This window comes from Sapajus apella, unplaced genomic scaffold, assembly GCF_009761245.1.
Source record: "Sapajus apella isolate SASKATOON/1434 unplaced genomic scaffold, GSC_monkey_1.0 scaffold67, whole genome shotgun sequence".
Taxonomy (NCBI): domain Eukaryota; kingdom Metazoa; phylum Chordata; class Mammalia; order Primates; family Cebidae; genus Sapajus; species Sapajus apella.
The window spans coordinates 8,225,392-8,240,668 of record NW_022437007.1 but is presented as its reverse complement, the minus strand read 5'-3'; the positions used below and the strand labels follow the sequence as shown (position 1 = coordinate 8,240,668).

Here is a 15,277-nt window from a genome sequence, read left to right as displayed (position 1 = left end):
CCGGGCCAACATGATGAAAACCTGTCTCTAAAAAAATACAAAAATTAGTTGGATATGGTGGCATGTGCCTTCAGTCCCAGCTACTTGGGAAGTTGAAGTGGGAGGATCGCTGAAGCCCAGGAGTTTGAGGCGGCAGTGAGCTGCGATGGCACCACTGCACTTTAGCCTTGTTAACAACAGAGCGAAACTTTGCCTCAAAAATAAAATATAAAAAAAATTAAAAAGAAAGTAATGATCATTAATTCTTGAAACTTAAATTGATAAACTGTTTTCAAGTATTTCTTTTAACAATGAATTTTCTCCTATTGTCCACAGTTTCTTCCAATAATCTACATATTTCAGAAGTACTTATAGTAAGTTTATATCAATAATCCTTCTCATTTGGACAACTAGTATTTTCAATGGATTATTTTTTCCAATCAGATTTATTAAAACCTAAGATCTACCCTATTTTGCTTCAAAACAAATGCCTTTTAGCCAAGGCATTTATTACAAATATAGCAGTGTTTGGCATATAATCTAGAAAACTACATGGCTATTAAAAGATCTGAATTCTATTTTTATATCTTCAGTCATAAAGCTCATGGCTAAAATATATATACTTAAGTTTGTGTTTACATTTTTTCCCCTTATAATTCACTATTCAATTAGACTATAATTAAACATAATTTAAAGACTGAAAATCTGGGCCTTATTTGTGGTAAAAAAAAAAAAAAAAAATTGCAAATTTTCTTTTAAGTTAAATTGCAGCTCCCAGAAAATTCACCTTAAAATGCAGAGAGGTTTGCCACCAAACACTTATGATTTGCAGATGACTGTCAAAGTTTTATGTAAATCTCAAGCAACTAGGCCTATAATCAGAAGAAAGAAGAAGAAGTGACAAACATTAAGTCTACCAAATTCAGACTCTGTACTTATATTCTGCAATTTTAACAGTCATTTTTTTTGAACATACAAGTTTACTAGTATTTTAGGGATGAGAAAAGTTGAGAATATTTTATTGAACATTTGTTTTTCCTATATCCAACAGACAATATACTCAAATTACCAAAGAAATAAAACAAACATTTATAGTCAAATCACTAAAATATGTATTACATGATCCTTGCATGCTTGTATACTTTAACAAGAATAAATCTTGTACATCTTAATGAGTTTGACATGAAAAATGAAAATATAAATATTACATTAAAAAATTATGATTATAGACAATTTCAGATTACCATACCCAATGTCTCTTAAGGTGGAGGTACTGAACACTAAAATGAAGAAAAAATATAAAAAAGGAAAAGAAGAGAGATCAGTGATGTAAATACTGTAAAACTGTTGACTATATGTGTATATATACAACTCAGTTATATAGAATCACTATATATCTGTAAGTAACCAGTTTATCACTTAAAATCAAAGCAATTCTATAATGTTTACCATGTATTATATACTCTTGGTCCCTTTAAGGAAATATTATGGGTGAAAGAAGGTGGTAGTAAGAGAATCATAAAATGCAATTCAAATTATAATCCTTCAAAATGCTACATTATTAATAAAGACAACACTGATAAGGAACTTTCTGGATAATATATAACTCCTAAAAAATCATCCATGTCTTTATGCTAATGTTTTATGTTGATTTTAGCAGAAAACAAATGCCAGGATTAAAATTAGGTAAAAAGAAGTAGGTCTCTAATCTTGGTTTAGTTGGGCAGTTCTGGCTTCTGCTGTTCTGTTTCAAGACTGTAGCAACGTGTCACCAGTAAACAGATATGCCTCACAAATGTACTGTGACCTTTTGGATGTATTTGCTTGTGAATATGTGTTATTTTCAAACTACGTAAAAATTCATTTCTCTTAAAGTGAGATGCATCATCTTCCCATCCTCATTCAATACATTGATAATATACATATTCATCTATTTAATTTGTGCTTTGTTATGCTCACTATTTTGTCACCTGTGGTAATTTTTCTGTATCCTAATGTTGCTAGTTTGTTGATATAGCTATTTCCGCATCTGCTTTCAATCTCCTTAACTCTTAGTTAACAAAATTCACTTTTAACAATTGTTAGTTAAAATTATCTCACACACACACAAACACATATTTGTATATATATATATATACATTATATCCATATATGTATATATACACACACATATATACACATATGTGTCTATATATGTACATACATATGTGTAATATATATGTGTATATATATACACACATACACATACACGTACACATACATACATTATATCCATATATAGTTTCACTGACTCCATGAGCTGGTATGCTTTTGTCTAGAAAATCCCGAGTAATTTCATCCTAATCTTATTTGATTCTTTAGAGACAAGCTACTTGAGGTCCACAGAGCAAACAAATCTCTCACCATCAATTTCAAACTATATAGAATTACTCCATTTGCATGCTTAATATTTTAAATTCTATTAATATAACAGTATGATAATGAGCTAGTGGGAAAACAAACTCTAGTTTTTGCTTTATCCTCATTTCTCATATCTTTAAAACAATAGCAAAATAAAACAACCAACAAAGATAGCGTTGGTTACCCCAAACTATTTACCAATTACACGAATGTTTACTAAGGAAAAGTAAAAAAAAAAGTGATTGCTATCTTTGGTAAATCACAAAACTACTATAATTATTTAGAATATGTCCAATTGAGGCTCCTGAGCTTATCCCAGGAGATAATCATTTTATTCCTGAAAGAAAGAAATAAACAAAAATTATATATTGAGAATCTGTTGTTTCAAGTACTGCTACAGGTGCTTAGTAGATCAGAAACAAAGCGAAGTCCTGTCCTCTTCATGCGATAACCTCTAGGACTCTAATTTGGTATCATTCCTAGACCAGCTGTACTAGTAAACAAGCCAGTTTCAGATGTTACCTCTTTTGGAAGGCAACAGTCGATTCTTGGTGTACATTCCCTTTAGGAGTGAATATTTTAATCATAATGTATGAGTTCACTTTTCTACTACACTACAATTCCTAGAAGGTCAGATCTATTTACTGGAGCCCATAACCTGTTCTGGGTACATGGCACCACCTAATACATATTGATACTATAAAGGAACTTGGCATTATGCAAACGTGGCAGAAAATAATTTAACATATTACTTCAAAATTTCACCCTTTAGTTCTGAACTTCCAGACACTGTACATAATAAAGATAATATGATTTACAGTTTATATGCCCCAACAGAGTCCCTTAGCTTACATGTGATGTCATACTCAAAGTTCATCCGTAATAACCTACAAACATATTTCAGCGGAAAGTGATAGGACTCAGAGTATATACATTATTGAGATTTGCCATTTTCTTAATATATCTACTTATTTTGAAAATAAAACACATTTTATAATTTACCACACCTTCACAATGCCACAGTTACAGTCATTATTTTATCTAAACTGTAAAATATAATCCACTTGATAATAAAATCTGTTACTTTAGGCAAGCCACTTGATATCTTAGTTTATTTTTTTATATAAACTGGTGATAATCACAGGTTGACTTAAAGTTTAAATGAAATGATATTTGTATAAAATAATTACAAATCAGTCTATAAGTAAATGGAAAAACATTGGCTATCATATTCTGTTTAACTTAAATAGAATGAGGGAGAAAATTTACCCACAAATGCTAGCTTTCCTGATGTCATCAAAAAAGAGGACATATGTAAGGTATAACACATCATTATCACCTGTATAGCCCTTCTGATTTTATGAAGGTCAAACTGATTAAGCAAGAAACAATGATTTTTGGACAGTGATTTCAAATTTCTGATTTCCTTCTACAGCTTAATTAAGAAGGAGGAAAAGGAGCAATTTTGTAGAAATTTTAACATTTCTTTGACTTGATGCTGTCTTTAAAAAACAGTTTGAAATTCTCATGAATCTAACAAGAAGTACAGGAATTCAAATACTAGCCTCTTGTCTATGAGCTTTGGTAAGAAATGGGGGCTTGTGTTCAGGAAGTGCATAGCAAAGCTTCCATATGCAGTGAAGGAATGTTAACACAGCGAGCATCTTCTCATCATCCCTCAACATCACTCTCAAGTAGCCAATGAATAAAGATTGAACTGACCCTACCTAAAAGTATTCCTGGAAAATCAATATAAGCCCATTTCCCTTACTGTGTGGATCACTCTGATATACCGCCTTTTTTTCCAAAATTTGGGGACAAGACAGTTTTGGGTACAGAAGTGAGATTTTGAACTTCTGTAGCCACTTAGCCATCATAACGGATTCTAGCGTAATAAAAAGGCTGATTCACAAAAGCAGGCAGATACACAGTAATATAGAAAAATGGAGCTAGATCCCAGCTCAAGTCACACAATAAAATCACCCCAACTCTAGGCTTCTCAGTGTTGTGAGTAAATAAATAACATTTATTATTAAGCCAGTGAGAGTTAGAACTTTTTATACTTACAGCCAAAATAATAACATAGTGAATATATGTTTGGGGTTACCTGGAATAGCCTTATTTAAGTCTGTTATCCTGATGTGATTATTATTGTGAGTGCCACAATTTCTATCCCAATTTGCATCATAAAAGACTCAGCAGAGAGGATCTATAAAATTTTTCTAGCATCGAGGCATGTGATATAGGAATGTAAATGATTTGACAACATGGTATTTTTCCCTTAAGGTAATGGTAAAAAATAGTCTTATTTTTGTTCTATACAATGGGATATGACATATTAAAATGAAGGCTCAATTATGGAAGAAAAATAAGCAATAATCTTCTTACCTATTATGAAACAGAATAAATGGCCAAGTATATAAACACAGAATATCCTAAAAGCCTTTATTACATTCAATTAGTAATGAATATAATTGCATACACACACAATTACACACCTCACTATCGTGAAACATGTTTAGGCAATACTATAATTTTTTTTATTCTTTTCAATTGTACATTAAAAGGGCCATAACCAGAATGTGGAAGAAAAAAAATTAGGAGTAACTCATATTACAAAAGCAGCATTCACCTTAAAGATTCACTATTAATTTTTAAAAATATATAATCAACTCTCTTATTTGTTTTTTTTAGGTTTGGGTTAAAATGTATTTATTTAAACATTATCTTAATTTTTTAAATGTATGTTCTATTTTTTATTATACTTTAAGTTCTGGAGTACAAGAGAAGAACGTGCAGGTTTGTTTCAAAGGTATACACGTGCCATGGTGATATGCAGCACTCATCAACCCATCACCTACATTAGGTATTTCTCCTGATATTATCCCTCTTATAGTCCCCCACCCTCCAACAAGTCTTGGTGTGTGATATTCCCCTCCCTGTGTCCATGTGTTCTCACTGTTCTACTCCCACTTATGAGTGGGAACATGGGGTATTTGATTTTCTGTTCTTGTGTTAGTTTGCTGAAAATGATGGTTTCCAGCTTCATCCATGTCCCTGCAAAGGACATGAATGCAACCCTTTTAATGGCTGCATAGTATTCCCTGTGCCACATTTGCTTTATCCAGTCTATCACTGATGGGCATTTGGGTTGGTTCCAAGTCTTTGTTATTGTGAACAGAGCCACAATAGACATATGTGTGCATATATCTTTATAGTAGAATTTGAATTAAAACTACCATTCAATATAGAAAGTTCACATAAAATATTAGTTACTCTAAAATATTTTAAGCAGAATAATACATTTACATCTAATAATACTGTTGTGGCAAAAACTGGCTAATGTGATTTAGCATAAATTCACATTATATGTGCTTTAAACAAAAAAGTTTAAGGAAAATATTTTCAATAAATAATTTCATCTGTTTTGGAGACTCAGCATCTGTCAATTTTCTATCTGTATTGGACATATAATTTACAACATTCAGAGCAGAATATATAAGGAATTTAAAATATGGACAGTAGTTATTTATTACTTTGTGAGCATATAACATCTAAAGTATGGACATTTTGATAGTAAGATGTTTAAAATTTACCAATGAAAGCAGCAACAAAATGATAACCAAACCAAATTTATTAATAGAAAAAAATGCAAATAAGCCCATCAGTTTATGCATTTAATAAATATTTAAAAGATACTTAAAATTCTCTCTTTAAGCTCTGAATTGACCAAAACAAATGAATTCAAAAAATAAGAAAACAGAAATATATTTACTTTAGTCCTACTATATAAAGATTTATATATAAATGCTAAAAATTAGTCTTTACCACTTCCTGTTACGTTTTGCATTTTAGGTTCAAAAGTGAATGCATATCATATATATGTAATGAACCTAATCGAAAGCAAGAAAAATACTAAATTAGGTCACTTCTACACAAATCATGTCCTTCTATCTTATGTGATTAAATAATGTCAATAAGTGATAAGTGCTTACAATTCCATAAACAATATTTGAAATTTAGAAGTTATATTTGTAGCAAGATCTATGGTTTCAGCAGTAATTCCACATAACTCTATCAGGTATAAATAAAGGGCAATTATCCTGGGACATGATTGCCCCTCATAGGATAGTTTTGAACAAAATATGCTCATGAATGTCCTATCCATTCAGCCCTCCTAGGAAAATTACCTCCCACACACCACACTCCCCATCTGTAACAATTCTTGTGAATATTAAAGTGATGTAAATATATGAAGAATACAAACATTCGGTTTTTAAAGAAATTAAAACCATAAATTAATAATACAGTTTGGATTGTTTGTGGGAAGCTAGGTTGCTTAAATTTCTCAAAGCAAAGACATTTTTAATACTAATGACAAAATCCAGTTGTGCTATTATTCCAACTCAGCACACAGTATTTTTATTATCTAGCTGATCCATAAAAAAAAGCGTGAATAAGCTTAAACGTGAAGATTTTAAGTATCCTTTATTCTAGAATTGGCTTGACTATAACAATCAGCATAATTCTTCAGCAACAGCTAGCATTATGAGAACAGCTTTAAAATCGATCTGAAGATCAAGGGGCAGTGAGACTAAAAGAGTATTTGAAATAGAGGATGGAATCGATTTGAGCAGACATATGCTTTTATTCAAAACAGGGACTGAACTGACTGTATGAGGTTCACCAGAAGTTCTGTTAGCAAGGTGAGATTATTCTTTAACACCCCATTATCATTAGTTCCTTCAACATTATTCAAAAATACCTACTCCCTTGTCCTCTGATCACAGGGCCAACTGTGAGGAGATATCTGTCAGACTGGACATTGTCAGATGTCACAAGAAGATCTGAGTGTCCTTCTTTATGGCATCTGCATTGTTTATATAAGCGTAATCTCCTACCCAGCAAAGGGACCAGCTGCATTTATGACCTTCGAGCAAGTGAACAGACATGTTGCAACACCATTTCCTTGACAATTCTTGCCCATGAAATCTAGTGTTCTAGTTGAAAACTCTCTACTATGTTCCTTATAAATCCATCCATCCCTCTAAAAGAAATGTACCACTATCTCAAGAAAGAAAGCAAAGATACGAACAAACACCTGATGTGGGCACAGAAGAGAAAATTAATTGGAAAAAAATGTACAAATTATACTTATTTAATTGCAGCAACAGTAATAATATTGATTATATGACAAATGTCTTTTACTTCTATTCTCAAGAGTAAATATCGCTTTTTAAAGAAAGATATGCATAATGCATAACGTAAGACCTAAAATACAAGGCTGTTTAATATACATGATTTAAACTTACAGATCTATTGCTGTATAACCACATAAGCCATCAAATGATTTATTTTATAGCAGCTATTACACTGCAATGTTTGATCACAGTGTAATAATCTTGTTAAAAGTAAACCAATGCAATTTCAAGTTTTTGAGGGAGAAGCAAAATACCAGTTTTAAAAAGAACTGATATCACTCTTACCAGTCAATTAATAAGAAACTTATTTGGTAATTCCTGCTCAATTAAAATAATTATAAAGAGATGATGAAAAAATATAAGAAACACCAGAATAATAAATTACACCTTGAAAAACATACTTCTACTCTTTCTAAATCATGGTAATAGAAATAATTTGCCAGGTAAAACTATCTTTAACATGTCAGAGAATATACAGAAGTGGGAATATAGACATTTTTGCAGTTTAATGATTATTAGGAATATGAGTGAAAAAAGCACGAAGGCACTGGAAGGACCGCATGGAAACTTACTAAGTGCAAAGACAGAAAGTAGTCCCATTATGCAAGGAAGGCATCCACGTCCACACTTGCTGATGTTGAAGAATCGGATATGAGTATTGTATCACCTAAACAAATTCTCTTGCTCTAAGATGGTTCATTGTATCAACCTTAATTACATGAAAGAACAATAGAGTTTATGGTAAGAAAAGTTTTAAAATTCAGAGTAAATAAAAATATACGTTTCGCTTACCTTTTAAATGTTCTTTCTCCTCTTTTCTATGCCAGTCCAGATGCATGGATATAGTTCTTCCCTGCCAGTAGATGGAGATAGTAAAATTGAGTCTTTTGGTGACCTCAAATCCTAATCTAGGTGGTTCAGAATCTTCAATTTTGGATTTTTGAAGTTAAAAAAATTTTTTGAATGACTGGAAAGACACATAAGCTTGTAAAAATGACTATCTGAGTCATTCAAATGAACTTTTTATTCACATACTAATCTTTAAGGGAGTGGGTCTTGGCTGGCATAGAAAAAAATAAAAGAAAGAGCATTATTTGGTAGGATTTATCCCCTTGACTCTTCGTTCTTCCCAGATCTTGCTCATTAACTTAGCTAATTGCTATTATCTACTCAAAATTGCAGGTTACTAGTCAGATACTTTTCATATACATTAGCTTTCAATGCTTTTTAATAACCTTGCAAAGTAGCAATTATTATTCCTTAACATCTTGTCCCAGAAACTATATATTTAAAAGTTCCATATGATGAGGTGACACTTGCTTGCCAAGGTTCTGTAGTCCTCCTGATGGTGAGTTAAAGACTTCTCAGATTTTGGCAGAATTAGTTTCTTCTTGCTATTGATAAAGGGCCCTTGGAGTTAGAAACTCATTTGCTAATGTAAACATTGGTTTTGTTTTCTTTTGTTTCAAATTAATACAAGTCCTCCAACAGCTTTCCAGTAAGAAATTTTAAAAGCAAAGGTGCAAGCATTTTATAGAAATAAAGTAGATCATCTGAAATCAAACAGGTTTCATGAATAGAGCCACAGGAAAGTGTTTGAGAATTGCACACTTAAGATCAAATTCATAGGGAAAAATATTAAAATTTGTGATTGCTGATAATTACTTACAGAAATCATAAAATTATTTTCATTTTCAAAGCGAACAGAAAGGCATGAATTACCTCTTGAAGATGATAAAGAGAATAAACTGAAGAACACTCAAAATTGAATTGAAAATTGATGAAACCATAAAATAATTCTTCCATTTTCTCACTCAGTTTGGTCAACCTATTGAATTTTAATTCAATGAAATCTATCTTTCATCACAGGCAAAGTCAATGTTTTAATATTGTTTGTAATCATGGTCTGTGAGTTGATTTCAAGACCATACACTTTGAAAGAATGGACATTACACAACTAATCAAAAGAGATTTATGCAAATTTAAGAGTGACATGATAAAAATAAAACTATTCTCTTTTATGGAGTCACCTTAATCACTTTGCTCAAGTGAATACAAACATATTTATATATCTCTCTTTTTTGAGACGGAGTCTCACTCTGTCACCCAGGCTGGAGTGTTGTGGCTCTTTTATTCTTTTGAGAATAAGGGAGAGTGAGGTTATTAATTATGTCAAGGTAACAGACATAAATGGTGAATATCCTCAGAAGATTGGACACTATATTTTTCCTAGTGACAACATTAACCTTCAATCTGAATCTTTTGAGTCTAAATACTCTTTTCTTTCTACTATATTACCCTATTCCAGGAAATTTTTCAACCTGATGTTTGCGTGATTAATTCACAAGTGTATATTTTCCTATTGTCCCTTTATTCAACTCAGCCCATTGAGTGCAACTTTTTGTTTTCATAAACTTGCCAATGGCTGTTATATTTACAGTCCTTTATCTCAAGATAGGTAAGACAACAGAAACAGTAACAATCCTAATAGCTTTAAATAATAACTAATGTGATCCTAATAACTGTTTTACTGCTTTTTAATGGGTTACTATGGGGTGTTTCTAATATTAGCAATGAAGTAGGAGACAACTTTATCAATTGTTACAGATTTTTTGGATTCTGGCTTCATTCCACTCCATGAATTAGTATGGCTGACTACTTCTTAAATTCTACTTCAAATTATAAATATACTTCCAGAATTTGATACTCATTAAAAAGTGGCAAATTCCATATTAATTTAGAGAAGACAAGAGATCATTTCAAATGTTTTTACTGATTAGGGCTAAAACATGAAAAAATGAATCTGTATTAAAGTAAACATTTCATATCCCTCGCAATGAACTCGTCTTATATATATATTCATTTAATTATTTGATTACTTAATTTTGTAAAGTATCTGTGCATAATTTAATTAACAAAATTACATTTTTTTTTTTGCCAGAGTTTTGCTTCATTGTTTCTTGCTTTTGTTATTGTTTTGGTTTAGTTTTTTTTTTCTTTTTTTTTTTTTCATTGTTACAGCTCCTAAAGCATAGCACAGTGCCTCACACATAATAGGCACTCAATAAATATTTGCTGACTGGCTAAACAGCCTAAGAAAAAAGTTTATATTTCACCTGCAAACATATTTACAAATAAAGTTTGGTAGATAAAAAGGATGTCATTGCTTACTGAAGGTCACTGTGTTAAGAATCAACTGAGATACTCCATAGTCTACAAAAAGACACCAGCAACTGATTACTATGTTATAAAATCTGTTTCTATGGAACAGAGTTATATTAAGTTCATACTTGGAATTAATTCATCAGGATGTATGAGGATCTCTGAAATAAAAGAAGCAACCTTAAACGTTCTTCAAAAAAGCATCATATACATGAAGAAATTATTTTCTCCTTTCTGAAGCCAAAAGTCAAATACTATTTTAAAAATAAAATATCATTTTCTTGGCTAGACTTGGGGGAAAAAGTATTTACAAATCAATAACAAATTTGAGATTTTTCTCTTCACAATTCCCTTCCTCACCACAATTCCATGAAAACTTGTTTTAGGCGGCCTTATCTTTCTGTGCTGGGTGTGGGATTTGAAAGGTAATGTTTAGAACTGATGATAGGTGTTGTGGTATGGCAGCACAATACAGTAGCACCATTATGACAAAGAGCGTGCCAGTAAGGATGACCTAGACACAAGAATATAATGATGAAGAAAGTTTCTGAGACAAAAACAAACTTTAACATGATTTGCTAAATAATGTCTATAATTCACTGTTCCTTTATAATTGCTCCAATTATAAAACCAGCCTTCAAAATTCCTCAAGTATGGTAAACTTCTAAACCAACTATTTAAAAACCAAAGCTATGTTTGATCCTTTTAAACCAATGGCTTGAGACAGTTTTGAGAATCTGATGAAAGGTATGGATGGTCAAATCAGAAAATTATATATCTATATCATCTAAAATTATATATACTCTCAGAGTTCATACAATAGAATATAATTTCAAAATATTCACCAGACCCCTAGAAGCCATCTATGAACCACTTTATCTATGAAATCAAGGTTAAAAGAACACTTTCTCCAAAAATAACTTTTCCATTATGAAGCAAAACAACTGATAAGGTTTTCATTTTAGGATTAGAAGATACACGTGTGCATGCACAAACATACACACACACACACACACACGCAGATACACACACAAAGTGGTCTAGCATGAACATAGGGACAACATTTCATATACTTCCAATGCAACTCTATGAAAGTAGTTGATATACTCTCAGGAAAACTGTATCTCCAATATATAATTCGGAATTATATATTGGAATTACTTAATAGGAATCACTTAATTACTTAATTTTTTAAAATGTTAACTTTTCTGGAGAAATTTTAAAAACCTTTTATCAGAAAATGTATATCAAAGAGAATACAGTAGATAACTCAATTGCACATCCTTAAAAGGATGAATTTAGTCTAATAGTTTTTAAGTGCAAATGTCAAAAGCCGTTAACAATTTCGGGGCACCTAGAATAAGCTAGAAACTGTTACCCACTCATGTGAACTATCTCAAAGCAACACTGTAAAAGATACTACCATTACCACTCTACCCATTAGAAAACTTCTAACTAGATTAAGAAAACAAAGAAAAAAATGTAATAAAAATCGTGAACCCCACCAGGGAGGAAGGTCCAAACTGCAGGCATAGATTGATGACAAAGCTGCTCCCTTCTCTGGCAACCATAAACAGTACCCTTGGGGTGGCTTGTAGCAGGAGTTCACATATTTTAAAATGAGCAGTGATTCTCTTGAGCCATGTATGTAGGCAGGGTGGCATAAAATAGATTTAATTTGATCCTAGTTCTTTTTTGACAAAATTGACAGTACTTCATTTAACAGAACACCATAAAGATTTCCTTTACTCTTTTTCTTTTAAACAGCAGAAAAAGTCCATGTGATCAGACAGAAAAGTAGTAGCAAACACACGGATTGCATATGTTGTATTTTTTGGTTCCTAAGGAATTGTTGAAACAATATAATTAAAATCTTTCACCAGACTTACTTTATTTTAATGAACATATCTCTCACTTCTACACAGTTACTGTGTGTGTGTGTGTGTGTGTGTGTGTGTGTGTGTGTGTGTGTGTGTTTAAGGTCTATCCTCTTAGCCAATTTCATTACATTATTGTAACTATTGTCCCCACGTGGTACATTAGGTCTCATTTCATCCTCACACTTTGTACGCTTTGACCAATAGCATCAGACTTTCTATTTCATAAAGGACATTAAAGAAAGTTTAAAGAAACCAGTACTATCTATATTTAAGTGTTATATAGGTAATCTAATATTTTGCTTAATATTAACTAAAACAGTTTTTCCTTGACAGCAGTATAGTACATAGGTTCTCCTGTTTAATCCATTAGTGAGCACAGTACCGTAAATATATGGTAAAATGGTATACAGTGAGTGCATCTCTAACCTTCCTCGGAGTCAGGCTCATATAATGTTCTGGAATCATCATCACTTCTGTAGCTGCTACTGAGTGGTGTAAATGGAGTGGAGAAGACAATTAATAACTGGGATCGCCTTATTTTTCACTTACTCCTTTCCAAAAAAGGTATAATATAACAATGGAGTACATTATAAAATGTGTAGTATAATAAAAGTCCTTACAAAAAAGTTAAATTATAATTTTTTTAATATTTCATTTTAAATCATTAATCAATAATAAAATACTTTAACATGTATATTAAGCTGAAACCACATTCTAAGTAGATCTAGATTTTACAATTACATGTAAATAATGTAGTCAACAACCAACAAATACTCACTGACAGGGCATACAACCTGCAGCCAGGCCGATGCATTGAAGCCCTGGCCCTTTGCTCTACACATACCAGTGCAATCTACGTGAACGACAGAGCTCTAGGCAACAATGCCAGGTGACACTTCTTTCTCTTAAACTAGGTGACTTTTAAAAGCATGCAATCTGTTCACATTCACAGTCTTTAAGGTCTATTTTTGCTTCAGGAGATGTTGGTGATAGGTGATGGTCATGGTAGTGAGAGAGGTGTACAGAGAGCTATGTTAACATCATGACCAAAGCCAAGCGTACTCATCTGTCAATTCAAGTGCATTTATCTATCAATTCTCCCATACCCTGCTGTTACCTTAAGGAGAGTAGCAAGTCATCTAGAAAAAGATTAAAGAATTGAAAAATCAACACAATCTCATGAGGGTCACATTTTCAGTGACTTACTACTCCTGCTGTTTACAACTTGTGATAGTCACTAGGTTTCATACGTTTTCACATTAAAACTCATAAAACCGAAAATATAAAACCCAAAACAAAGGAGCTGATGGGAGTGCTAAGAATTTATGTAAGTATAAAAGAAAAATGTGGAAGATAGATTCAAATTCAAAAAAGACTAAATCTTTTTTTTTTTTTTCAAGACAGAGTCTTGTTCTGTCGCCTGGGCTGCAGTACAGGGGACCGATGTTGGCTCACTGCAAACTCTGCCTCTCAGTTCAAGTGATTCTTGTGCCTCAGCCTCCCTAGTAGCTGGGATTACAGCTGTGCACCACCACACCCAGCTAATTTTTGTATTTTTAATAGAGAAGGGGTTTTACCATATTGGCCAGGCTGTTCTCACATTCCTGGCCTCAAGTGGTCCACCCACCTTGGCCTCCCAAAGTCCTGGGAATACAGGTGTGAGCCACCACACCCAGCCAAGACCAAATCACGTGATTCACTGACAAACATAATGTGATGTCAGGAAATTAAATAACTTTTTGACGAAATACACAGTATATTAAATCCTATGTCACTTATCTAAAAGTTTTAGTGACAATCATACCTGTAACCAAAAATAAAGGTAAGTATTTTGAAATTTCTAATGAAATATTTATGTAATGCAAAATTAATTGCTGAGTTGGAAACTAAATCTTTCACAGGTTACTTTAAAGTCGGACAAAATTTTAGTGCTAGGAAAATAAATTGTTCAGAAAACGAGTCCTGTGTAAACACCACTCTTTAAGGATTATCTGTCACCAACTTTTAAAACAGCAAAGAAAGGCTGAGTACATCTGCTAGAAGATCAACCTGGTGACGCTTTACTGTGAACAAAAACATCCTAGGAAAACGCAACGAGGATGTGTAAAAGCAATTCTCCCAAAATTCGAAGCATACTATTTTTTAGTACAACTTAAAAAGTAAGCAATACATACATTTTCAACTGTTTTCTATTATAAGAGGAAACTGTTATAACAGTTTTCTATCAGTGAACCACCTGCTAGTTCTTAACTCATCTTTTAATGGCTGTATTTTGTTGTGTGGTATGGCACCACTTCTTATTTCCTTTACTACCTTAGATATTCTACAGGACTGTATCATTTTCTACCTGAAGCTGGTTCTTCTTCAAGATTCTAACCTGTACTCTTTCTATAATCATAAACCCTTGGAGTTCTCAAGTGCTTTCATAAACATATGCTCTTTATATCTATAGCAATAGCTCAGAACTCTTTTCCGATCCAAAAATCACATTCCAAAATGTCTCAAATTCAGTATATCCTACTCCAAACTCATGATCAGTTTATGAGCTCTAGTGTCTCCTCTACATTAGTTTGTAATTTCAATCAGTGAAATCACTACTTCAAAATCTGGTATTTTTTTTTTATTTGAACTTCTGTTGATGACAGGATCTTCAAT

The 15,277-nt window shown here is 32.3% G+C and overlaps 1 protein-coding gene across 4 annotated transcripts in view; it reads right to left on the bottom strand.

Moving 5' to 3' along the window:
- PDGFC (platelet derived growth factor C) overlaps positions 1-15,277 on the bottom strand; it is a 212,326-nt gene that overhangs the window by 93,900 nt on the left and 103,149 nt on the right. The window contains exons 1-3 of one of the 4 annotated variants that reach the window (XM_032248587.1): positions 11,103-11,505; positions 10,240-10,241; positions 8,373-8,433 (exon numbers count right to left, since the gene is read on the bottom strand). The exons of 1 other annotated variant lie outside the window; for it this stretch is intronic. In XM_032248587.1, coding sequence (XP_032104478.1) covers positions 8,373-8,418 — 46 coding nt within the window. In that variant the 5' untranslated portion in view covers positions 8,419-8,433; positions 10,240-10,241; positions 11,103-11,505. Of the gene's footprint in view, positions 1-8,152; positions 8,290-8,372; positions 8,434-10,239; positions 10,242-11,102; positions 11,506-15,277 lie in introns of those variants that run through there. 2 more of the 4 variants (XM_032248586.1, XM_032248589.1) reach the window with 2 other exon arrangements.